The sequence below is a fragment of the Dysidea avara genome, chromosome 8 (assembly GCF_963678975.1).
Source record: "Dysidea avara chromosome 8, odDysAvar1.4, whole genome shotgun sequence".
Taxonomy (NCBI): Eukaryota; Metazoa; Porifera; class Demospongiae; order Dictyoceratida; family Dysideidae; genus Dysidea; species Dysidea avara.
Window position 1 is genome coordinate 17,629,094 of NC_089279.1, and position 27,170 is coordinate 17,656,263.

Genomic DNA, 27,170 nt, shown 5'->3' on the forward strand with positions numbered 1-27,170 from the left:
AGTCTGGGGCATGCTCCCTGGGAAAAGTATACATGTTCTGAAATGGCATCTGGAAGCTATTTTACATACACGGTCCCTTTCTGCTTTTTAACACCAAGAATGTATCCAGGTAATTTTGAGCTACTGTATACCAATTAATTCAATTTAATATAGCTATTAGCTAGTAGCTAATTTTACTTTCATTATACAAAGTGAGTTTAGTTCTTTTGAGATACAGAAGCAATTTTGATTGTAATTGATAATGCATAACATGCATTATCAATAGCCTATTGTGCAATTCTATGCAGATGGCTCACTGGAAAGTAATGTGAAGACAATTAAAATGGACATAATGGCTTAGATCAACCAGACTGAACCAGTGTAATAAGAGTATGATATTGTATACTGAATGCTCTATTATCACAATGACTGTTGTATTAGAGTATAATGTGATGACTGCTCTATTAGAGTATCTCGATCTTTTTGCAAATTCAAGTGGCTGAAAAGTGGTCCGGCATCGGCCCTGGACTGCAGAAGCACTGTGCCCTACTAGTGGAGGTACATGTAAGATGTGTATAATTAGGAATGTATGATATGCACATTCAGTACACACATATAGCTATTTGATGATATACACAAATGTACCTATACAGGTTTCAGACTTACAGTATGCTTCACCAGCTACTGGCTCCATTCTGGGAGAAATGGGTGAACAGTATTCCTAATGAGAATGACAGTAAAGAATTGATGAAGTTATACACAGCCAATTGGAGATGCTGTCACATGATGAACAACTTACCGAGTGAAATAAAGCCAAGCAGCAAATTGAGAAGAGAAAACTAGTTATGAGAAATATGTACCACGATGTATCTCAATGGTACTGGAGGGTATTGTGGAAGGTTGACAAGGAGATAAACTGAAAACCATTGTGCCACTAACTAATATGAACATGGTAGGTTGAAGATGTATATACACGTAATTGGAACAGTTGTCTTAGGTAATGTATGGCAAAATTGTTTGATGATGCTCTACAACACTTGACACGTATCCACTGGGTGATCCGTATGGACCAGGATCACGCCTTGTTAGTTGGGGTTGGTGGTAGTGGTAGACAGAGTCTGGCAGCATATACTGCTGGTTGTGAAGTGTTTGAAATCACTCTGAGTAGAGGATATGGTGAGGAGTTCAGGGAGGATCTGAGATCACTTTACACCAAACTGGGAATAGAAAACAAAAAGGTGAATACGTACATGGTGTATGCATTTTGTTGTCAAAAATTTCAGAGGTTACATTACTAATAAGGTGATACATGTTTTGTTCTGTAGATGGTGTTTCTATTTACTGATGGTCATGTGCCTCGAGAAGGTACGTGTACACACGGATCAACCTGACTGCTTTGTGTGGTTCATTTCTATCACTTGTAGGATTCCTAGAGCTTATCAACAACATATTGACCAGTGGTATGGTACCTGCTCTATTTGCTGATGATGAAAAGGATCAGATTATTGGACAAGTAATCAGTCTCATACATGTAACATTTTATGATTACATGTACAGTACCTTTTGTGTCTAGCAATGAACTAGTGACACACACCCTGGTAGGTGAAATACTGACTCAAGATACTCTAATACAGCAGTCACCCTAGTATAACAGTCACACGTGTATAGCTGTATGCTACAACAACAAAAAATAAAAAACCAAAACTAGTGTATTAGTTTAAAATTAAAGTAGGGATCCAAGCAATAAAAAGTAATGAAACAAGAGATGAATGATGATATTACAGCATAGCTTGGTGGGAAAATCCCTACTTTGGCATTGAACAAAATGATTTTGTTATAACATGCTAAAGTAGGGATTTTTCCACGAAGCTATGCTGTAATACCATCATTCATCTCTTGTTTCGCTATTTTTTATTACTTGGATCCTACTTCATTTTTAAATTAATAACTTTTAATATACTAGTGCAATTAGTTTAAATGAAGTACGTTGGTTCTAGTGATAAAAAGCAGTGAAACAAGAGATGATGATCAGTATGAGGGAAAATTCTTACTTGAAATTGTAGCAATGAGTGATGCCAAGTTAGGGATTTTCCCACATTGCTACAATGCCAAGTAGAGATTTCTCTCAGCTACCATTATTATTGCTGGAACCCTACAAATTAATTTTTTTTGTTTACTAATCTTTTTTTGTTAGAGCACAGCTATAGCTATAAAACACACATTTGGTTGTGACTGTTGTATCTCGCTACAGTACTACACAGTAGATTAAGCAAGGGGACATGCATTACCTTGTTGATTAACAATGGCTGATCCAGGATGGGGCATGCCCCTTCCCCTGTCCTTTCCTTTGAGAAAGAATTATAGCTATCACTTTCATATGCCACTTAAGACAATATCAGCTTATTACTCAAGAAATAAATGCTTTTTTAGCTTAAAATACATACATACATATTATTACCTCTCTTTACTACACAGTTACCTGAAATCAAACTGTCATCCAGCACCTTCATGCATACTAAGTGCCTCTAGAAATAATTGTCTGGCAGGTCTTTAAGCTATTCATAGCTTTTGTAGTATCTATTAAGACTTCACAACCTTCTGTGATGTCCTAAATTATACAATTCAACAGTGAAATGATCCTGAGAGGTGATTAGTTGCTGCGATGTGTATACATCAACAACAACAGATTGTAGCTAGCTATATAATGGTGTGAATCTGAACTTTTTGTACCCCAGCTCCTAGATCCATCCCTGATTAAGTAGCTATGTTTTTCTGAGGAGTGTGGCTCAGCACTGATTATTAGAAGTGTGGTAGCATGTTCTGATTGTTTAAGGAGCATGGCCCATTACAATCATTCCAACTTAGCTGCTACCCAATACTACCAAGGATACCAGTGGAGGATACAGGGGGTTGCAATAGTTTCAGCTGAAAAAATGCGCATGCCCCTAATTTGTTTACGGTGATAAAATCACCAACAGTTATGCATAGTGTATCACACTGGGACCTTTTCTACTGGATAAACTTCATACTTTTGCCTTTGAAATCACTAAAAATGGTAATATGGCATTGAAGCGTGTTAAGCGCCTCTAAGCAATAATTATCGTTTTAGTGCTGTTTTGCTTTCTGCGAGGGCCTGGATCAACTATGAAACAATGTTTTGGAGTGATTTTTATGATTCACTAAAGATCTATGTACGTGTAGCTGTAGGCCACTGAGCTATAAGATGAGTTAACATGGTCTAGGTCACTATTTAAGAGAATTAAAGAAATCATCCTTTGCTTCCAGACCATGAAGGGACTAATCGATAGTCCTGAGGGACAATCAGTAAGTTGGAGTACTATATGTGATAATCTAAATATGTGATCCACAATATATGTACAGCTAGTACATGGTTAAATTCTTTAGAATATCATATTCCTTCATTGTCCTAGCCACTTATAGGTATTTCTGCTGAGCCTAGTATGGGTATAAACACAGACTAATAATGTACACAGGTATGTATAGGACACACACTATGAGAGGTGGATGGAACATGTAGAGGCTATCCTGCCGGGACTGATGAAACATACAGTATTGGTTTAGATGGACCCTACCCACATCATCTACCTGGTGCTACTTCTGGTATTGCTGTAAACAAGGAGAGGAGAGCATCAGCAGAACTGATGCATCACATGTCATCAATGAGTAAGTTGTTTGCTTGATTTCCTTGTACCAATAACAGACTTCTTTAATATAATCCATGCCAAGCTGTAAAGAAGAGTGTGGCCTGGGTGAAAAAAGTTGTGAAATCAAATTGGTGGTGGACAAGAAATGGTTAATGTTTTTATAATGCACACAGCTATTATTAGCATTAACATTATTGCAGTCATTTCTTGGTTGCCACGGCTTTGCTGCTTTGCATGGATTTCACTTTTGTGTTGTTAATATCCCATGGACAAGGATAAACTGGAATTGGGGCTTGTTTCCACCCAATTTCTTTTTATCTAATACAATGAAGATAGAAGTTACAGTAGTATCGTATTGTAATCTTTATTTAACTATTTGCTAACATTTTTGAGGACTTAAGGAACACACATAGAATGTTCTAGATTCTCCATTGGTAGATCAATGGAATTATTAACTTTTACCATTCAGTAGGTTTAACTAGAAGTTTCATTTATAATGTAGAAATTAAGTGAGCTGATCATCTAACAGTAGTGGTTCAGTGATGAAGAGTTTGGGGAATGGGTGTGGTGGACAGTTTTGTTCAACATTTTTTTTGTAATTCTCGACAATTGTTCTATTAGAGTATTTCTACCCCATGATTTTTCACCAGATTGGTAACTCTGCAGTTGTCGATTTACTGCAAAAGGTTTGAGCTATGATTGTTAACCTATGCACAGAACTATATTCCATAAGTGGTCTACCCTGCAGGTGTGACAAAATAGTGAGTTTTAATGCAAATAATTGTCCATAACTCTGTGAACATCCATCAGATTTGCACCAAACTTAGTGTGTGAATTAGCCTTAATGTGTCCTTGAAGTAAGTCAATTTCAAGGTGAATGAGCTACACATTTGCTTTTATATGCAACAGTATTTGCTGAGTGTGTAAATAATAGAAAAATCTATGGCTCCCCTAAACAAGAAAAAAGAATTTTGAGGGCTCATATTTCATGAATGCATAAGGCAACCTTGCTCATATTTTGTATGTGGGATGCCGAAGGTGACGTGGAGGGCATTTGCAGTGTTAAATTCATTCCATTTGGAAAGGGGAGCATGGAACTATGTATGTGAAAATCATGTTCCCTTTTATTTCTTCCTGTTAGAGCATCAACTTTCTTGGCTGCACAACACACTACTTTGTGTCTTGATTTTATAGAGCAGTCAGGCTGTGTACATAAAGTATGTGAGCGGCTCTGAGAAAACTGATCTTATTGTCCATAATGGCAATTATGTAGTTGGATATAAATTAAGCTACATGAATGCACTATTATCATCCATAGAGCAAGTTTTATAATTCAGCATGTAAGATACATGAGAGTTGAATGTGCTTTTAGTTACCAAAACCAACCTCAAATTTCCTTCATAACAGCTTGGCTGTATTGGTTAGGCATAGCCAAGCCCAAAAATGCCTTCAGAGTGACTTCCAATAAGTTTCTACGGAATTTTCAATATTTTCTATTTAATAGAATTTTATTCTGACTAACTAACTATCTAACTAACTAAATGATGCCTTCAGCTAAGCATAACTCAACAATGGATAAGGCTACAGGCTTGATTTTTCACTGTTTGATGTCGCTTCATCCTGAGATGTGCCTTTTTGCCAACCGCAGTACGTACAAATGCACGTATCATGGACTTACCTTTGTCCTCCTTTGTGTTTCAGTTCTTTTTGCTGACAACACAAGGTGTCCGGCAATTTGCAATAGCACGATATGGCTTCCCTCTGGCTGTGTTATGCTTTTCGCCTGCATTTCCATAGCGACTGGATTCATTGCAAATAAGTTTCTTGTACTGTTCTTCGTTTGTAACATTGTGTAACTAGCGGAACATTACTACAAACGAAGCGTAATGGCCACCTCACTTTTCAGTGCGTAATTGACTATTGGGGGGCACGTTTAGACACAAAATTATTTTATGGTTCCAATGCCTGGCACCATTAATGTGGTACACGTGGATTCAGTAGTCGTAATTGTGTTATTTAAAAAGTAAACAAACAAGTACGTAGAAGGAAAAATTAAGAATTTTAAGCTAGATTAGGGATCAAAAACAAAAAAGCATAAACATGTCCACTAGTATATCTGCAGGTATAGACAACCTCTTTTGTTTCACAACTTTCAGCTGTTCCCTTGTTTCCCTGATTTTTTGTTTTTTGATCCCTAATCCAGTTTAAAATTCTTGATTTTTCCTTCTACTTGTACTAGATATAAAACTACATGAATGTGCTATTATCATCCATAGAGCAAGTTTTATTGTTCAGCATGTAAGTTACATGAATGCACTATTAAATTTCACTATGAAAATATTTTTAGTTACCAAGCCCAGTGGTGAACCATACAAAAGGGTTTGTAGTCTTAAGTCGATTGGGTGAGGCTGAAACTGGCTTTATAGCGCTGTGGTGTTGGATAAAGATCTGTACTATAAATTACAATCATCATTACAGTCATTCCATGTCAAATCACCAAGGGTCACCTCTCAGATTTTGACGAAACTTGGTATGTTTGTAGTACCTATGGTGCTCATCACCCATTCCAAATTTTAGCCTCATACACCACATAGTTTCTGATTTATGACCACAAATATTTTGAATATTTCATGAAAAATTGGTTCGTCTTGAGTTACAAAATCAACTGTAGCTCACCACTGTGTTAATATTTTAAAATAAAATTTTCAGCGATTAAAGATTGTTAATTGATAGTTCAAGTAATCCATAAACTATGGGATATCAATTTAATTAAGCTTCAAAAAGGCTCCATTAAAAACTTTAATCCTTAATATTTCAAAAACTGCTGCTTCAAATTCTTTGAATTTTTTAGTAAGTAATAATTGGTCTATTGTTGGTAAATTTTTTGTGGTGGGGCCACAATGGGTTCAAGAGATATAATTAAATATGTTGTGGTATGTAATGGAATTTTGTAGTCTAGTATTGCTAAATGGGAGTGTACACTAGAGCTGAGCGATAGTAGAAAATTCACTATCACGATAGATATTGAAGTATTATTCACGATACGATAATATCACGATAATTACACTTTGAATGATCTTCAGTAAAGTTCCAAGTATTCAATGCATGTTAAGCATAATTAACACCATCATTGATTACTATTTGCTTGGTTTTCTTGTGTAAGTGCATCAATTAGGTAATTAATTGCGTGGGTGGCCAATATTTCTACAATTTTTGTTTCAGCCTTGCAGCCAAACTTTTCCATGATAAAGCAAGCCAAGTAGTTATAAAACAGCTAAGCCAGCTTCTCAAGTAGCATTTTTAGCGGAATTCTAGACCCTTTGCAATAGTCTGACGTAGCCGACCCGCACGCGTAGCACGAGGGTCTGGTGACAGCCGCATTCAATACCTGTGCCAGCCTTACGAAAAACTGGTGTGTCCAATCAGATCACTTAGTGACCAATTAACAACATTCTATGACGTTATTCCCGATTTGCCCACTTGATTATGGCGAACTTCTTATGTCTCTTCCACAACCAGCACAAATGTAAGAGTTTGTGGAGGAAACATACGCCATTCAAGTGCAAGTACAGTAGCTGTCGCGCTCTGTTACTGGAAATTGTCCACGCCAGACAACCTTCGCGAAGCGATCGACTAATTGCGTGGGCGGCCAATAAATATACAGATTGTTATAGCCTTACAACCCAGCATTTCGCGAATAAGCAAGCCTAAAGAGTTACAAAACAAACTTGGTAACAATGTTTCTAGTACTCTTACAGCAATATTGCAATAGTAAGCTGTAATTATATATCATATCGCAATAATGATTTTTTGATCGCGGGTATCGAACTATCAATATTATCACTCAGCACTAGTGTACACCTCTAATAACCACTGCTGATAAGGCCATGCCAACTTTGTCTTGCACAATGAAAGTGTCCAAGTACAGTGCAACCTGTATTAGTGACCACCTGTATTGAAAGACCACGCAATTTATTTAGTTGTATAGTTTTCAAATGCAGCCAGCTTATATAGCTTGCAAAGGCAGTACAATGACCAGCTAATGACACCAGTCAGTTGTTCAATTGGGCATGTAGTAACATACTTGTCGCTTACTTTGGGTATTGTAACAATGAAAATTATTTGAGATGATAGGGACGTTGCTTTCAACTCTCACATATAATTCATGGTATGAGAAAACCACTCTTTTGTGCCAATCTCAGATAGCAGAGTGGAAATAAAATTTTACTCATAATCTGATGTTTTCAGGAAAGAGAGAGTTGCTCTAGCAAAAAATGAAGTTTCACCAGAATTGATTGTTGGATTTGTCACTTGTTTACAAGAAGAGAATCGGTGGTTAGCTTGTGTGCTTGATGAAGTTTGCAGTGACACTAGGAAGTAAAGCTGACATTTCTGTGGTCTATCAAACTTGTTCAAGTATTCAGAGCCCCATAATATCCACACTATACCAATGGATGACATTCTAACTCTTGTAGACCCAAGGACAAGAAGTGGTTGTGTGTACTCTGACAAAAAAGAAATGGCTTTTGCTACCAAACAGCATCACATTGTATCACCACAGTAACAAACTTGTATTAGTCACAACCTGTTTATATATGCATACATTTAACTTGCAGTTGAATCAAAGAGTCTTGTGTGTCTGCAAACCTAAATCAACAGAATGGGCTTCAAGGTATGCAATACTGCATGGGATATCTACTACATGTATAATACCACAAACACTGCTAGCTACCTATCTCATAATCCCATAGAGACCACTAGCTGAAACTTTAACTAATAGGTGAATGTTGTCAAATATTCAAAATTCTAATCGGCACTTTTTGGTAGAGCAAAGGTCAAAGATTAGAAGACGTAGTTAATTATCAACTTCAGCAAATTAAGCTGTTAAATATACCAAACGAAAGCTTTTTCTTTGAGCTTTAAAGTGGTACAATTCATTTTAAGTTATGATGCTTTGAATGATCACAAGTACAGCAAAAATAGTACGCTAAATAAACCATTTCTGGGAAACCATACAAGCAATGGGTGAAGGGACACATGACCACTTCGGATACCCACCCACCGAATATTGTCTGATTCCGAGGGGGCCATGTGCAAAACTTTAGTGAACTGATATGGAATTACCCATACAGTAAATCCAACTAAATAAATTGCAGCACAAAGGTGGTCTTTCAGTACAGATGGTCACTAATACAGGCTGCACTGTACTTGGACACCTTCAATGTGTAAGACAAGGTTGGCATGGCCTTATCAGCAGTGGTTATTAGAGGTGTACACTCCCATATAGCAATAATAGACTACAAAATTCCACTACATACCACAACATATTTAATTATATCTCTTGAACCCATTGTGGCCCCACCACAAAAATTTTACCAACAATAGACCATAACCTAATTATTATTTACTAAAAAATTCAAAAAAATTGAAGCAGCAGTTTTTGAAATATTGAGGATTAAAGTTTTTAATGGAACCTTTTTGAAGTTTAATTAAATTGATATCCCATAGTTTACGGATTACTTGAACTATTAATTAACAGTCTTTAATCGCTGAAATTTTTAATTTAAAATATTAACACAGTGGTGAGCTACAGTTGATTTTGTAACTCCAGACGAACCAATTTTTCATGAAATATTCAAAATAGTTGTGGTCAGAAACTATGTGGTGTATGAGGCTAAAAATTGGAATGGGTGATGATCACCATAGGTACTACAAACACACCAAGTTTCGTCAAAATCTGAGAGGTGACCCTACAATTTCTTGGTGATTTGACATGGAATGACCCTTATTGTTTATCTTACATAGGTTCACAAGTTATTATTTTCATTTCAAATGACAATCAAAATTCAAGAAGTAGAGGAGAGCTTACAACATGAAGAATTAGATTTCTTTATAAAGGGAAATCATTGGAGAAGAGCTCTTGGCTCAAGTAATACAATTGGATTCCAGACCAGGGTTGGGAAGACATTATATAAGGCTGAGTGAAATTAGCCCTGATGTGTTTGGTAGCTTACCTGATGATGTGGAAAAGAATGAAAAAGCATGGAAAGAAGTGAGCACTTATTGTAGTATGAAGTTTGATTTGCTTGCAGTGATAAATATTGCATTTCAACTGCAGAATATCAATTTATTGTATTGGTTCTTGTTTCTAGTGGTATGATCTGGACACTCCAGAATCTGCTACATTTCCTGAGAAATACTCAAGGAATCTCACTGACTTGCAGCAACTGGTGTTGTTGAGATGTTTTGGAGTTGTTCGTGTCTACCAAGCCATCACTAACTTTGTGACCCACAGGGTGGGAGAGAAATGTGTCACACCACCTGTAATTAGTTTTGAGTCTGTGTTTGAACAGTCCAGTCCTCTGTCTCCTATTGTGTTCATATTGAGCCCTGGAGCTGACCCTGCTGGAGACCTAGGGAAACTAGCTGAGAGAATGGGATTTGGTGGGAACAGATTGAAATTCCTAGCCATGGGACAGGGTCAATTAAGAGAAGGTAAATGAATACCTACTTTTTACACACATAGCCAAGAACCCGGGACATTGGAAACAGTGGAAATTGAAAACTGAAACTGAAAAACTGAAATGGAAAAACTGAAACTGAAAAACTAAAATTGATCGAAACTTCATATTACAGGTACCTCTTAACAAAGACCACCTCTGTAATAAGACCACTTGTATAATAAGACCGCCTCTAATAAGACCACCTCATTATAGTAGTCATGTCAAGTAGGTCCAACAAAAAGGCCATTAGGTGTACTCATAATGTAATAAAGTATCAGACAGTACTTAAAAGTTAAAATGACAGCTGCAGGGTTGTACATAAGGATATACTATCTTACCATACCAAGACCTAAAGTCCATGGTCATGTCACAATGAAAATGGGGTAATTGCATGCACAATTACTCTGCTGATACTGGATTTCTCATGAATTGTGCATGATTTAAGAGTTGCATAGTTAAATTAATGATCTTGGACTTTGTGTCTTGGTAATAGTTAGACACTCATGATAGGTGTCTTCAAGGATTTAAAAACCTGTCGATAATTACCTGCGCCTCAGTAATTACTGATGTCACCTCAGGTTTTTAAATCTTCGAGGATGCTTATTACGTGTGCCTAACAATTATTAAGACACAAAGTCAAGAATCATTAATGTTGATTTTGTAACCATGCAACTCCTAAATCATGAACAATAATATTCATGAGAAATCCATTATCAAATTCAATTATGCATGCAATTGCTCCATTTTCATTTGTGACATGACCATGGACTTTAGGTCTTGGCATGATAAGATAGTATATCCTTTTGTACAACCCTGCAGCTGTCATTTCAACTTTTAAGTACTGTCTGATTGATTGATACTTTATTACATTATGAGTACACCTTAGCTATATTTTTGGACCTACTTGACATAACTACTATAATGAGGTGGTCTTATTTTAGAGGCGGTCTTATTATAGAGGTGGTCTTTGTTAAGAGGTACCTGTTAATATGAAGTTTTAACCAATTTTAGTTTTTCAGTTTCAGTTTTTCCGTTTCAGTTTTTCAGTTTCAGTTTTCAATTTCCACTATTTCCAATGTCCCTTCTTCAGTAGCTAAAATAAAGTTGAACATGGCATATGTGGTTCTTCAAGCATAAATAGCTACACTTAGTTATATCGGTATATCGTATCGGTATCGTATCGGTATCGTATCGGTTTGAAAATGATTAATCCATGTCGTATCGGTATCGGATCGGTTTAGTTTTCTTATATCGGTACACCTCTACTTTTTTGTATCTAAATACTAGTGAGATGAGTTTGCGAGTAACTTTGTATAATTGATTTCCATAGCCTAAGGGTACCAGATGCCACCATTGGATTTTGGATACTGCATACCTTGTGGATGTGTACATGGGTTTCATACAACCTTAAGAATTGTTATGTTTCTGGTAGAGGAGCACTGATATAAATATCAGTATTGGTACCGATATTGTGATATCTGTATCAGTAGAAAGTTGACCTTTTAGCAGATATTTCACTTAAGTACTATACAGTAATTACTCATTGTTTGCTATGCGTGATCTTGTAGCACTGTGGGTAAAGCATAAGGCTAAAGATGCTACCTGTTTATGGTGGTCAGGGTTTCTATTCCCCATTTTCTTTGCTCAGAAGTGCTTGGCAATATACCAGTAATACCGTTTATTAATATAACCAGTTATCATACCATGACAACCTTTGATAACCAGTATCAAAATACCAGTGTTTTAACCCAGCCTTTGGTGTTTAATTACTCAATTTGTTATGGCTTTGCAAGCCACACCCTAAACAAACACTGAGGTTGCCACATTACAACCACCTGCCTACTTGGGGTAGGTAAAAACAGGGGACCGAGGGCCCGCAGAAATACAACTCTTCTTGGAATTTTATACACTTCACAGTATTCTATACTTGTACTAGGTACCTCTGCAAGTAGTCTTGCATGGCCAATCCACTTTTTCCCCCCTTGAGGCGTCTCGCACAATGTTTACACCAATTAGAAATTATAAGTGCCTCTGAAAAAGTGTCTGAAGCTGACTGCATTTATAGGTCACTACCTACTACACAGTAGGTGTACTAGTCTATTATGCCGCCTAGCTACTAGAGTAGTTTAGGAACATTGTGCAAATGCACCATGACGTATGAAGAGCTGCTGGAACTTGCTTAGCTTGGCTTAGCTAGTAATTGCTTGCCTGCTGCACAATGAGCATGCTAGTCTATTATGTCACCTAGCTACTAAAGTTTAGAAACATTGTGCAAACAAATGCTCTGGGGAAATAGCAAGTGACTACTGCAGTCAGCTTCAGACACCTTTTCAGAGGCGCTCATAATTTCTAATTGGTGTAAACATCGTGCGAGACGTTGCAAGGGGGAAAAGGTGGATTGGCCATGCAAGACTACTTGCAGAGGTAAGTATAGAATACTGTGAAGTGTATAAAATTCCAAGAAGAGTTGTATTTCCACAGGTCCCCAGTCCCCGCCCGGGTCCACTGTTTTTACCTACCCGCCTACTTGTACTGAACTACATTCTTTGGTTTTTGGGATGCATACCACTTCATTCCAAGAAATGATGCAATAATCATTGTAACAAGCTGCAATAGTCATTGCAACAAGCTAACTATTATACCATACTAGACAGGTGCTGTGGGGCGAGCCCGAGTGTATTTTTTGTGAAGTATGAAAACTACTGAAACAATGTAAGGAATTCTGGAATTGCATAAAGAATTCATAATATTTTATGCATAATATTTTATGGAGGAGAGTGTCTAAGAATCAATATAGCCTGTGCAAAATCACTATGTACACATCTGCAAAGTTTTCATTGATGGTATGCTAGGTGTTGATAAGGTCAAGTCTTTGATCTGAGAGTATTCTACTTTAACCACCTCTTTTCACGTCATTGCAGCTCTCCGACTCCACATATATTCACGGTTTCTATGCCTTCTCCTTTCTGCCTCTTCAGGAGTTTCTGCATCCCTTCTGAGTCTGTACTGCTTCCTCCTACGTCGAAGACGTTCCTCCACATCCATTCAATAATTACACGTGGCCAGACATCACTCATATGGCATAACAGTAATCTACACCGATAACTCTCGTGATATGAACCATTACACATACCAAATATGGCTAAGCAGTAGTGGACGATTACACGCACTTGTATGGATTATGCACACCGTATAAGGAGAATGGTCTGGAAGCATGTGTAAGGTATCTGGTTTATATCATAATATATTGTAAACGTGTCCATTACACCACTGACTCCCTAGTGTGGGGCTCGCTCAGGCTTGCCATAATTTCCTGTTACTAATACAGTGTATTCAAATTCAGTACTGCTGAGCACTACTTTTCATCACACCTTTTCCACGAGTTTTTTTTCTTTGTACAAAAACATTACCTTTTTAGCTTTTTGTCATAATGTTTTAATATTTATTGTAGTGTCCATACTGAAAACCTTTTGTGTTCAGATGCAACCCAACACTATAAAGTATCGGTATAAGTATCAGTAATTTTTGTAGCTATTATATCGATTATCGGTATATAGTTTCTGGTGGCATGCACTATCACACATCATATAACACCGATTAGGTAGCCTGATGTAACAAGTCCCTGTGGCGCAATGGATTAGCGCATTGGACTTCTAATTCAAAGGTTGTGGGTTCGAGTCCCACCAGGGATGAGTTTTTTTTAGTTGTATTATCAAGAATTTTATAGTCAACTCCATTTGTATACAAGTGTAAGGTGAAATTAGGAACACAATAAGCTTGTAGGAATTGGAAACAAGGGAGATACTGTAACTAGAGGAGGTTGGAAGTGTAGGAAGTGGGTGTAGCATAAATGAGAGCAGCAGCATTGAATAGTGGTTGTGATATTCAACTGTAACCTTTTTGTGACAATCAATTGTTACTAGAGTTGCAACAATACAGTGTGTAGACGTATCGATATATTGCCTCTGGTGTATCACAATACAGCGATATATTGCACGATACAAAGTTGAGTCTAAGCAATGATCTATTGTTGTTTTTTAATGTTGCTTTTTTGTTTTTTAAGAGAAATAAGTGAGCTAATTTTTCTTTGAGAAACATTACATACTACTCAGTTTAACCACAATGTACAATAATTTGATTGTCAGCCATGTTAACCAACCACAATATGTCGATATATCACGATACATGATATATCACGATACACGATATACAGTATCGATATGGTTTGACTTTGTATCGATACAGCGATATTGTCTTAAAATGATACGATACGCGATGTATCGATATATTGTTGCATCTCTAATTGTTACTATCATTTTTCTGAGAATTCTTCATGTCTTTCTAGTCTTGTATGATCTCTGAATACAGCGCGCATCATTACTATCTTTGTGTAATTGCAGAAAGTTATTAATGGTAGTACAGGAGTATACAAACACTGTGCTGATACTACACAGTGTGGAAGAGTTTTGTGATTGTACATAACATTTACATTACAAGAACACTACACAGTGCGGAAGAGTTTTGTGATTGTACATAACATTTACATTACAAGAACCAGATCATTGTATAATGTGTATATTGCAGGGGCAGATCCAGGGTTTGGCAAGAAGGGAGCACTAGGGTAGTAGGTATATGGAGCTAGGGGTCTGGGGGCCCCCAGAAACTGAAGCCATTTCATATGTTTCAGGACTGAAATTTTTTCAATTTTATGCACAAATACAAACACCTGCTTTCTAAGTGGACTGCACCAGTTGATCAAGAATTGTATAAGGATACATGACAGTTGTAGTATTGTTTTAGTAATAATTATAAATGCATAAAAGATCCTGAGGAAGCAAATATTTCCCCCTTGTAGTTTTGAATAGTACAATCCATGAAACCCCCTCATAAAATTTCCACTATATGGGGGTGTACGTGTGTATTACAGTTGCAGGTAATATTGTATGTTACTTGTCACTTATAGAAATTGGTACGTATTTATTATGTGAACATTTAGTCATACATACTGATATCTACTTGGTGTGTGGCTATCATTATTGTCAGCTAGTTTTTAAATGTTATCTTTTCATCCACTGCCTACAGAGTGTGCTCAACATGTACCCATATCACATTGACTCACTAATACAACTCAGTGAAGTGTGCAAGATGAGTGAAGACCTACAAATGGCTGCTGAACTAATAGGTATGTAGTATTAAGTATTAAGGAGATAGCACTGTATATACAACGTGTAACAAATGATTGTGTGGAAGTTAATGACTTCCTGTCCATGTAATGTAGGCTGGCTAGCCACAAAAGGAATGTCAGTAGCTGCTAAGATGTTGGGCTATTACAAAGACAAAAGTAATCCATGATCCAGCTTGTGACCCATTGTAGTTAATACGTACCTAGGGACTAAAGATTTTTCACTTTTTCCTTATTGTAAAACTGCTTTACAAGGAAGGATATTAAAGTGTGCTCCAGAATGAAAGGCCTCATGAGTAACACTTGTTGAACATTAGGAGGGTCTGATCCAGGCTACATATAGGGTATTACATTAATGTACAATTATGGTAGTTAAGTACAGCAAGTAAGTATGACTTAAATGTCTCTATGTCAATCTGGGATAAACAATTCCATTCGGAAATTGTCTTGGTGGGAAAGGAGTTAGGCTTGACAGTGAGAGAATTATAATTGATCTGAAGTAGCTGCACTCAGCCTCATGCAGGTTAGAGCAGTCTGAAAAATGTCAGTATTTTGAATATACAATATACCACTTTATATAACTCCTGAATGCAGTCATCATCCATCGTTGAGAGTCTCGAGGCTCTACTATACAATTTCTTTACTACACTCAATCATAGTTTACTAAGTGGATTTTCCTTTACACCTACAATGCTGACAGAAGCTGTTGATTGGTGTTGATTGGTGTTGATTGCCTCTTGGTTTCTAATCCTCTGTAGGGATTACATTATAATCTATGATCTGAGAAACCAATAAGCAGAGTGCCACTTGGAATTTCAACTGCAATAAGTGAACCTTTCTTTGGAACACTGTCCATTGTTCAGCCTTCGGTGATTCACTGGTTCAGTTGAATATGTACATGTATATAAGTCTTCGAAAAGTCTCAAGCATTTATCACCATGTGGTTAAACTAATAAGGAACTGAACAACTACTAGAAATCCATCTGTTACATGGAAAAGGAAGCCATTTGATTCCACACAATCATTTGTTGCAAGACTATAATAGTGTTATCTCCATATTGTGTAGATGTCCATCTCTTATGTGGCCCTGGGATTTTGTGCAGTCACTGCAGTGTACTTCCAGCTTGACTGGAATTTGTACACTAATATAAGTCATAACTGTATGTAAGATATGTGACCGAATTTTGGAAAACCGTTGATCTACACACAGTACTACTTTTGTAGTAGAACGCATTTAAAAACAATGGGCAAGTCCCAAAAAAAATTATGCAAGTTTTTACCGCCTTGCTGATCAGTGAATTAACACTCCAATGGATAAATCCTGGGTATCATCATATTTGTCTGTTCATGGGGAGTTCCAAAATCTTTGTTTCATCTCCATACATGGAAGGGTTTCTGAGTTACAGACATTTGTTTGAGTTGCAATGATGAAAGAAGTTACCAATGATCATTTTCAGTGAATTCGCCTTCCTTCTCGAACACAGAAATATCCCTTGGGCAAACTCTATACCTTGGTGGATTCACAAATTCGTGGCGAACACAATGAGCCAAGATTTAACTCCATACGCCATTGTATCAGTGAGTTATGATGGTTTATGTAAGCGCTTGTAGATTATTTTCTCGTTGGCTTCTGTACATACTGATTTATTTGCTCATCCGGCTGTCTAGTGCTATATTTCCCACACTGCTCAACTTATGAAGCTGAAGTCCATTCCTCTGTCCCTATAGACAACAAAGAACAAATAAAATGAATTTTGAAAAATGTGTGGATATCGACGGTTTCTAAAATTAGGTCACATATGATCATAGGATTGGATTTGTGTCTGAGGTTTAGAGTTTAACTCTTAGCATGCTGTTGTCATACATACGGTCATTAAAAACATCTGATTATGATCTGTATGTTACAGAGAGAGCTGTGTACTGTTTTGAGTGTAACTTTCACACGCTGTTCAACTTCACACAAGCTAACTGCAGACTGGACTACTCACTACAAGAAAACAGGTAGAGTATTCAACATATATAAAAATAGCAGTGTTCTGGTTGCTATGCCATACAGAAGTAAAATAGTTTTGAAGAGAATGATTCATATGTACATCTTTCAGTGTTGTACAAGCAGGGGGAAACTTGGGAAAGGGTGTGCGTGTGAGTGGTGGAGAGGGGACTCAAAATGTGAGCATCATAGCTATTTAAAAAAAAATACAAATCAGCTTATCACCACACTTGAAATTACACCTTAGATGTGTATGTACATATATATTATAAATGTTGTGTGTTTGCATTTTAGGGCACTTTTCATTACACTGTTCAAACATTTGAACTTTGTGGATAGTAGAGGTATGACCATACTGTATGTCAATTTCTGTGTACATGAATTCGTGTGTATTCCACAGGTTGTCACAGAACTGCCCTGGAGTTGTGCAAACTGTTGTTAGGGTATGTTGTTAGTCTATGCTTTTTTTTGTAGTATAGCAACTGATGAGGTATCTTAAGTGTGATCTGTGAATTATGAATGGTTTTTTGCTCATTTTATTCACACAGTTTGGATCCTGATAATGATCCTTTATGTGTGTTGTTGATGATTGACTATTTTGCACTGAGAGCTAGTGAACACAAGTTCCTGACAAGACTATGTGATGAATGGGAGGTATGGATCAGGTGGTTAAGTGTATGTACTACAAAGGAGCAGTCTCATGTACATATAATAATACTCTATTAGAGCATTAAACATGCTATACCATATTTCATGAATTAATGCTTTGTGCTTGTGGAGAGCTACGACTGTATTGGTACAACTCTGAAAATAAGTGCTGCAATTACGTACCCTTCCATGTGATCAACCAATTTAATCATACTGTATCATTCCACTTGAATGATGTATGATGAGAGACAAAGTAATACAATAATAAGGGAAGTCAGTATCCTTTTGTCTTTGAAACTTTATCACCTTATATTGTTATATATATGTAAGTACATACAGTAAGCATTTGAAATAGGTACAGTACCTGTCCCCAATTACCTTTCAGCTGATTGTATGTATATGTACATGTCTGGTATGTTTCTTACTCTACATTCTTCATTGATGCTTTTCTATGGTTTATGTATATACAGACACAACGCAATTTATCTCAACTACCCAACTTTGCCTTTTCACTGCCACTGGCATTGTTCAATGAAGCTCAAGATGAGAAAGGATTTGATGATGGAGTGGTGGTACCATGCAGTGCGGCTGACAACAAGGTATGTGTAGTGTTCCTTAATGTTAACCAACGTCACATTAAGTAGACACATTTTCTGTGTATTTTTCTTCATGATTCAGCTTGGGTAACAGACAGAACTATAGTTTAAACTGAACTGAAATGGCCACAGAATTTTTTCTAGAAGTACATTTCTCTTCTTTCCTTGCTAAGGCATACCTGAGCATAATAATGATGAAAATATGTGTTACAAAAGTTAACAAACAAGTCTATGAAAGTCATTAGTAACTAAAGTACTTAGTCACCTTTAAAAAGGTAAGTTACATGACTAATGTTAACTAGTGCTTTTCTAAGTAACTACCTCAACTCTGTAGCTCAGTATACACGTTTTTTTCCTTGTCTGTTGTTACTAATTACTTTCCCATTGTGATCTTTTCTTGTACTGTATCCATTCAAGGCCAAGGTGTTGTCTTTAAAGTTTACCAAATAAAGTAAACCTCTGTACAGGGTATTATAAGATGGTGGACATTGTGTTATTAATATTATGTAAAAATAGCCAACTGAATGCTTTGATGGCTCTACAGTATTGACATTATAGTTATTATTGAGTGCCACACTTGTCTACTGTGTGGCAGTGGTGTTGATGTCTAATGGTTTTTGTATTTCATTCTAGTTGCAAGAGGCTCTGATCATGTTTCCATCGGTAAGCAACTGTGTTTGTCTCATACAGTATGTACCATCAGATTACACAACTGTATTGTTAGGTTTTGATCCCCTTATTGGACAAGTGTGGAGTGATTATGCCACCATGTATTGTAAAGCATCAGTTCTTCCAATCTCCCGAGTCAAGGTGACGTGTTGTGTTATTGGCCATGTAAAGAGTAACTCATCCTTGTTTAGTTGCCACCATCATTATAATGTATAAATGACTTTGGCGAATCGGTATGCGAAGAAGGTTGGCAGATTAAAGTTTGCTAATTGGCAAATAAAGTCTGGTGAATTCCCACCATGAGTTTGTGTTTGTTTGCTTGAGAGCTTATTTGAAAAAAATATATATACACGTACATATTAGGTATTTTAAAAGAGTATGATTTTAAAGCAATATGGTACACTTTTATAGTGACAACAGTATGGCTGCTGTGTATGTTTGTAGTCTTCACCATTGCATGTACAGTATTAATCATCATATCACTGTTACAGAAATCCTGATGCACTTAACTTGCTGGTTAAACTATTCGTTGAAAGAAACTTTTCACTGTGGAAAGTTCCTGAGGTAGGTATAGTACTGTATTGATTTGTACAAGTGCAGTCAAACCTCAGATATCCAAACCCTTGGGGACTGTTATTTATTCATATGTCCATTTGACTGTGGTCATGTGTGGAATCATTGTAAAAAAAAAGAACACGATACAGAGTTGATGTGATTTTTAATAGAATATTGAATTCCTACATGGTGTACCTTAAATAAAGTGGATAAGTACGTAGGCCTATTTAGAGGTACAGTACAGTAGTTCCTTAACATATGCTCTAATTGATTCATTTTCATGCTGAGGTATACTGTATTGGGTTTATAACTGAGGAGCCATGGTAGTGTATTGTTGACGTGTATGTGTGTTGTGTTATACTTTTAGGTATTAACATGGCTGGAGGCTAACTGTAACACTGTCATCACAAGAGTTGATGCTGGTGATCCACTAGTTGTAGACTGCACTAAACAGTAATACAAACGTCATATCATATAGTAGTACTTGTTACACTGGCTCTTTGTCTTCTCTGTAGTAGACAATCACGTTATAGAGGAACACCCAGGAACATTTATAGACATGTGATTCTTTCAGGTGTGTAGTGTAATGTATTAGTACAATAATTATATCTACTTCTCTTCATTTTTTGGGTACAGATTTGGATCAAGTCAAGGCTACATTACCAAAGGTGAGTACGCCAATGTTGTTTTGTTTCCCTTGTGTGTGAATTGGTATACTGTACTAGTATATTAAAAACTGTTAATTTAAAAATGAAGCATGGATCCAAGCGATAAAAAGTAATGAAATACAGTAAGAGATGAATGATGGTACAGTGTTTTATAGCATATATAGCTCTGTGGGAAAATCCCTACATTGGAATGTTATAGTTCAGTGCCGAAGTAGGCCACAGAGCTATGCTGTAATACCATCATTCATCTCTTCACTCACTAGCTTTTTATCTTTTAAATCCCTACTTCATTTTTAATTAAGTTTTTTTTGTTGCAGCATATACAGCTTTACTGTTCTGTTGTGTGACTGTTCTATTAGGGTGATTGCTGTGTTAGTGTATCTTGACAGCCTTTCACCTAGTGTGTCACCATTTCATATTTCACTGTGCTGGCATTATGAATGGATACATTTAGACCAATAATAAGGAGTATGGTTATCGCTATCAAGTAAATAGATCATTGCTACAAGGTGTGGTCTTGGTGCTCGATCATTATTGATCTTAATAGGCATGGTTTTGAACCTATCATGAAGTTACAGGTATCTACCAAGCATAAGTTAGTGGCATCTAAATATGTAAAGTGTTGATAGGGAAAATTAAGGCCTTGGTATGGTTTCATTGCATGAAGAAGAGATTGACCAGCCTGATTGAAGATAAAAGGAAAGACAAGACACAGAGGGCACACACTCGTCAGAACCCCAAAGGCACATGCCACTGTTAAGTCTGTTACTGTGGTGTAGCTGCTTTGTTTGGCCTCCAGCCTTGTGACTGTGGTCAGGCAGGCATGCATGCAAACTGGCAGACAGATATTTTGTGTTTCAATGATTTTTAAAAAAAATTCTAAATCTGTTGTCTTGTTTTTAATGCGTTGTATTTGATGTTAGAAGGACTAGTATTATTCCATAAAGGTGATTTTTTGTCATGTAAGGTGTTTCTAGGATGATTTTAAAAGGTAGAGTTTTAGTACTGTTTAATATGTTCAGGGTGTGTTGACCACTGTATTGTGTTACTTGGCTGAAGGTCAAACATTTATTACAGCATGCATGATGCATGATGTAATCATTCACAGATTATGTTTAGTTATTATTTTGCTGTAACAAGTGTACAATTATTTTGTAGGACATAAGCAGTGAGGTCATAATGATGTATGATCCTCTCCCTCCACTTGATAATAAAGCAGCTTATGTGAAACCAGCCAGGTGTGTGTGTGTCTGTCTGTCTGTCTGTCTGTCTGTGTGTGTGTGTGTGTGCGCGCGCGCACGTGTAATTGTTGTGTGAAGTATGATGTGTCTCATTAATTAAATGTACTAAATTTTTAGGGCAAATCGTATGGTCAATAACAATGAGAGCTACCTTTCTTTATTCTTAAGATCATTGCTACCTTCTTACAATGTTGAGGTAAGAATGGAGTAACTGCAGCATAATCTGCCTTTTTATTGTGAAACAAGTAGCATGTTGATTTTACTATTTTAACATGTCATTATAGTGATCATATTGGTACAGTAAGTGGCAATTGTTCACTTGTATATATGTAAGCACACCTCATAGACAATTTGCATAACTTGATAATTGGCTGTCTATTGGAACAGTTATATTTGTCTAATAAGTTGTGTTGATTGCCTGTGTAGTTTTAAATATGTAATTAGCCTGGATACGGTAAATTCAAGAAAGTATCTTCAACAGAATGATGAAGGAGATGATCAAGGGGCTGGAGCTCCTGTAGGTCAAGCTGTTGACTTTTTGACTGAGTCATTTCAGAGAATAGTGCAACAATTAAGATCACAACGAGATCAAGATGGAGATGATAATCAAGCTCCTGATACCAATCAAGATGATCCATCATGACATGTGATACTAATTGTATTTCAGCTGCTCTATACCATCTTGTAATTGTTAAATAATTTATTAATGTTATACCAACCAGTGTGGATGTAATCCGGATGTAATCCAGCTGACTACTAAAGATTATTGTAGCTATGTATGTCTCAGAGGGTAGAAAATGACATATAACTAGTGAAATCTTGTTTGGTGTCCATACTAAATGTGGCAACCAACTGCATAAATTCTTACTGGCACTTATTAATTTAAGGGTTGAACACTTGATTGTTATCTGGTATGGAGGTATAAAATTATACCAGAGTATTATACCAGAAAAAACAACAGTATAGACGTACATCAAAGCCTTGTGCAAGATTTTTCAAGAGACTTTTCAAAACAAATTACATAGGTATAATATAATCTAGGTAGTGGTTACTGAACTGAAAGTTGGGTCAATAACATACCGGAATACTCAGGGCATGCCAACTCTACTAGTGTGCTTGATACTGGAGTAGATGGATGACTGTTGAATTGAGGGTATATCTTGTTAAACTTTTTTCAGAAATAGTATACCTTGTTAAAAAAAATACAATGTAAAAGTCATGAAAGAGTCTAACTGATAGAACAAATTTTTCTGTAGCACAGGTGTAAAAGTGAGAGCTATCTCAAACTATCCCAACAGTGTACAGGACCTGGTCACAGATCAATTTACTCTAATAGAACAGTCACGAGTACCAACAATGTGGTTTGTGAAGTAGAGAATGTCTCAATCACTCCTTTTGTGGCCAAAATACTGCCTCAGTTTGGAGATGCATAGAGAATATACCAGTAATCTTTGTTTCGGGCTTATTTCACTACTATGTCCTTGCTTGCTATGTCATGAGACTGCTTATTGTGGCCAAAATATACTGACTCAGTTTGGACATGCATATGGAATAATCTTTGTTTTGGACTTATAATATTAGCTGACTACTTAACTAGTACAGCTATTTTACATGATGACTAACTTGATATACCGTATACATGTTTAGTACTGTGTAATATCAAGCACCACCAGCATGCAACTGTTATTCTCAGTACTTATCTGCTCCTGATTTATGGAGAAACTACAGTTTTTTCCATTAGTTTCTACCATATCCATCGAGTCCAAATAGAGATTTCTGTGTGTTTAACATGCTGGCTTGTTTGACTCTTGTTTCTTTACCTTTTTCAGTGATCTCTATTCCCATGTCTAAATTTTTTTTACACTAGTAGCTAGCTAGCTAGCTATAGACTGAAGGACAGGTGATATCTAATTATGACCAAAAAAGGCTAAAACAAAACAGCTATAGTTTTAAGTATAAACTGTGGACTACTCTTCACAGTTCTTTGCCAGAAAGGTTCAACAAAAAAATATGTTAGCAGAAAAATTGCGAATATTTATTTCGCGAAAATTTCTGCGTGAATTGCTGATGTCAGCATTGAATTTCCTCGTAAATTGATGATCTCAGCATTGAGTAGTGAGCTAGCCTGGGGAGTGGGCTGCAAGAGATTCGTAAGGTTTCAAGCACGGTCAGGCCCTGTCTACCGGGTATATTGCCAACACAATAGAAGCTCAGCATTATACGCCGTTAAATGATCAGTTGAACTCGCTAATTCTTCAATGATAACCAGTGACAAAACAAGTAAGTCGCATCATTTATGTTATAGGAGAGAAATGTCTTGTTTTGTTAAGACAAAATACAACTTAAGTATCAGCATCCAGGAAGATATTTCTGGCGAGAGACTGTCCAGAATGGACAAGCAATTGATTTTTAAAAATTGTAATTCCTTTGCCACGCCCATTTTTCGCATTTGCCAATTGCCATATGTGGTCTCGTGAGTCCGAGGACACACCACACTTTGTTTATTTTGTATTGTTCATTGTTTTATTTAATAATGATGGTTTCTCTCTCAGGTAGGCTTGCATCGATTATGCCGGCATAATTTTTGGCATAATGGGGGATGAAAAGCATAATGCTGGCATAATGCACTTGTCAATTTCATGCCCCACCCCCACCCCAGGGTGTCAAATTCCCCACTACTGGGGCAAAATTGGTTGTCAAATCCCCACAATCCCCCCCCCAGTAGGGGATTTGACAACACCTCAAGGATGACTAAGAGCATATTTCATGAATGCAATTGACTAGTAATTAACCTGATATACACCTGTAGCTAGTAGCGAGTGCGATTTTATTGTTTAGAAATGCAAATACTGAAAATCGGTCAGTGAATTGGACAACTGTCAATTGCCCCAGGGGTTGGGACAAGAAGCAATGTCAAATCCCCAGTTGGGGGTGGAGACGCCCAGGGGTGGGGCATGAAATTGGCAAGTGCATAATGGAGCATAATCAGGACCATAATGGGCAAATTTCTGCCACCATAGGTATAACTTCTGCTATTACAGTCACAAAGTCAAGTGATTTGAATGGTGAAACAATTCCTGACAATGAGTAGTAAAATGCACTACAGTCTTCTCACTCACAAGTTTACACTTGATGGAAACAGTCAGTGCTTTTCATTGTGGGTTTGAGTTTTACAGGACACGTGTAGTCATGTGCCAACTAGTACCAAGGCATGGCAAAGCAATTTGTAGCTATATCTAATGTGTCTCATCGTCTGATTTTGAATAAAATGTGATATGATGATTATGATTATTGAAAGTTTGATTGGAAGACAATATAGCTACAAGAGAAGCTAGGTCTGATGATAATAAGATTAGTGATGAGTCAGTATAGCTAGTGAATGTCTGGACATTGAAAATAGTTAAGTATCTGCAGGTCTGCAGTGAGACTGAGGTTAATATCAAACCAGGAAAATATTTCAAAAAGATCGAGATTCTCTAATAGAACAGTCAAACACTGTAATAGAACAGTCATCGCATGCAGCAGAGAGAATGAGAACCATTAAGTGTTTATCCCAGGGGGCTAATAAGTTCTTGGCATGGTGGTGCAAATGCAAGTTGCATAATATCAAGACACACAGCAGTGTGTCGTGCGGCCCAAGAAGCCGGCGCACCATACTGTGAGTATATTAACAGGAAAAAAGAAAATGCAATTGTCACGCCTATGTAGCTCCGTGATCCCTAATCCGATTGGAACCATATTTGCTAGAGAAGTGCCGGCCAGTCAGGGGAGTCTACATACCAAATTTTAAGACAATCACTCCAACCATTTCTGAGATACGAGCGAACAAAAGTTCATTTTAATTTCTTCGTTTTTTCTTCTTCATTTCGCACACTTTGCAAAATTCACCATAAAACACGAATGCGTGCTCGGATTGGGCTGTAATTTGGCACACTTAAAGGGCTCATTAAGGCGGATCTCCGTACCAACTTTGGTAGGTATCCGATGATCATTCACGGAGTTATGACCGATTATTTGCGTAAAATAAGGTTGAAGGTCTGTCACGCCTACAGGGTAAATCCCTTGGAAGAATCAGTTGAAAATTGATATGTAGATGGAGCAACCATCATAAGAGTGCCTTTTTGTGGTTTGAAAGGAATCGGGATAAAGACCATGGAGATATGACACAAAACCCAACCTGTGTCAAAATTAGGGAGTATCTCCAAACTGATTTTGGTACGCTTAATGTCATAATGGGGGAAGGGGGTTTAGCCCATGATGCTATTAATTTTTATTGAAGCAGTTGTAGTGTAAACAGCTATAGAACAGAGAAAGTGACGTGATTAAACAGCTATACTGTTTGTAGACTATGTTTTCAGGTAAAGAATATAACATTTTGTGCTTCTATTGCCAATGCATTCACAGCAAAAATAGTGTTCCAATACTACATATTCTAACCCCGTCTTTATTCAGTATTGGAACAACTATTTTATAAAACTCCCTATAACGAGACAGAACGAACCTCAAATCTACAGATGACTCTAATGTTATTCACTGTTGAGTGCTGTGGTCTATTTTTGTTTGAGCCGAGGTAGAATTTGTGGACTATTGGTTCCAACAACAAAACATAGACGGAATAAATACAGTCAGTATTTGTGTATGAATTATGCTGGATTGTTTTCATAGTGTGACGTTAAGGAGGAGGGGTCTGAAGTTAGTGTCATTATAAGCGTACCAAAATCAGTTTGGAGATGCCCCCTTACACGATCAATTTTTATGAATAAAAAAACTATTAGTTTTTGTGTCTACCAGGCAAACTGCTTAGAGCAACGAGCTGAAAATCAGTATGTAGCTGGAATAATCATCATAGAAAGTCCTTGCAGTAGTACAGAAGAATCGGATTACAAACTACTGAGTTATGATTCGAAAGGCAACTACGTGTAGCAAATGCGAGATTGAGATACTCTAATAGAACAGTCACTCTAATAGAGCATTCAGCTGCGTTTATAATTTACTCAATTATATTACATTGCGAGTTATTCTGTAGGGAATTCAGCTACAAACAAGTCACCCTGTAGTCAGATCAGCTAGAAGAAGGTGCCTAATAGAGAATTCAGCTACAAAGATACCATCATGTAGAGAGTTCAGCTCAAACAAATCACCCTGTAGAGAATTTTTATTTTTTATTAATACTTTACAGAACTGTACAGATCAATAAACAAAATTAAACAATATTTAAGAGCTTAAACGGTTAAATTACAGAACTGAAGGTCTACCAGTGTCTTGCACTGGTAGCCATAATTAATTACTTACAAATTACAATAAGCTATATAACTACAAATAATAATTACAAGCAGTAGCTATAAAGAGTACAAGTTAAACAATTAAATAGTTTGTAAGAGCTGGAATGTTTAAACATTTGGAACAGGGGCAACGGAAATAAAAAGTACATAGATTATTACTGTCAAAATTGTTAATGAAATGATTCCAACAAT

The 27,170-nt window shown here is 36.8% G+C and overlaps 1 protein-coding gene and 1 non-coding gene across 2 annotated transcripts; both read left to right on the forward strand.

Moving 5' to 3' along the window:
* Positions 1-636: 636 nt before the first annotated feature.
* On the forward strand, positions 637-22,418 carry LOC136263297 (ribosome quality control complex subunit TCF25-like). Its single transcript, XM_066057811.1, has 21 exons — positions 637-931; positions 977-1,217; positions 1,305-1,492; positions 3,474-3,663; positions 9,450-9,696; positions 9,797-10,139; positions 15,230-15,329; positions 17,237-17,330; positions 17,614-17,663; positions 17,720-17,762; positions 17,868-17,973; positions 18,438-18,566; positions 19,197-19,226; positions 19,288-19,373; positions 19,724-19,796; positions 20,155-20,240; positions 20,303-20,361; positions 20,424-20,455; positions 21,614-21,693; positions 21,814-21,892; positions 22,178-22,418. Exons 7-21 carry the CDS (start codon positions 15,242-15,244, stop codon positions 22,337-22,339), a joined length of 1,197 nt encoding a protein of 398 aa, XP_065913883.1. The 5' UTR covers positions 637-931; positions 977-1,217; positions 1,305-1,492; positions 3,474-3,663; positions 9,450-9,696; positions 9,797-10,139; positions 15,230-15,241; the 3' UTR covers positions 22,340-22,418.
* Positions 13,766-13,839, forward strand: Trnar-ucu (transfer RNA arginine (anticodon UCU)). The gene has a single exon. It is a non-coding gene; the product is annotated as a tRNA-Arg (tRNA).
* Positions 22,419-27,170: the final 4,752 nt, after the last annotated feature.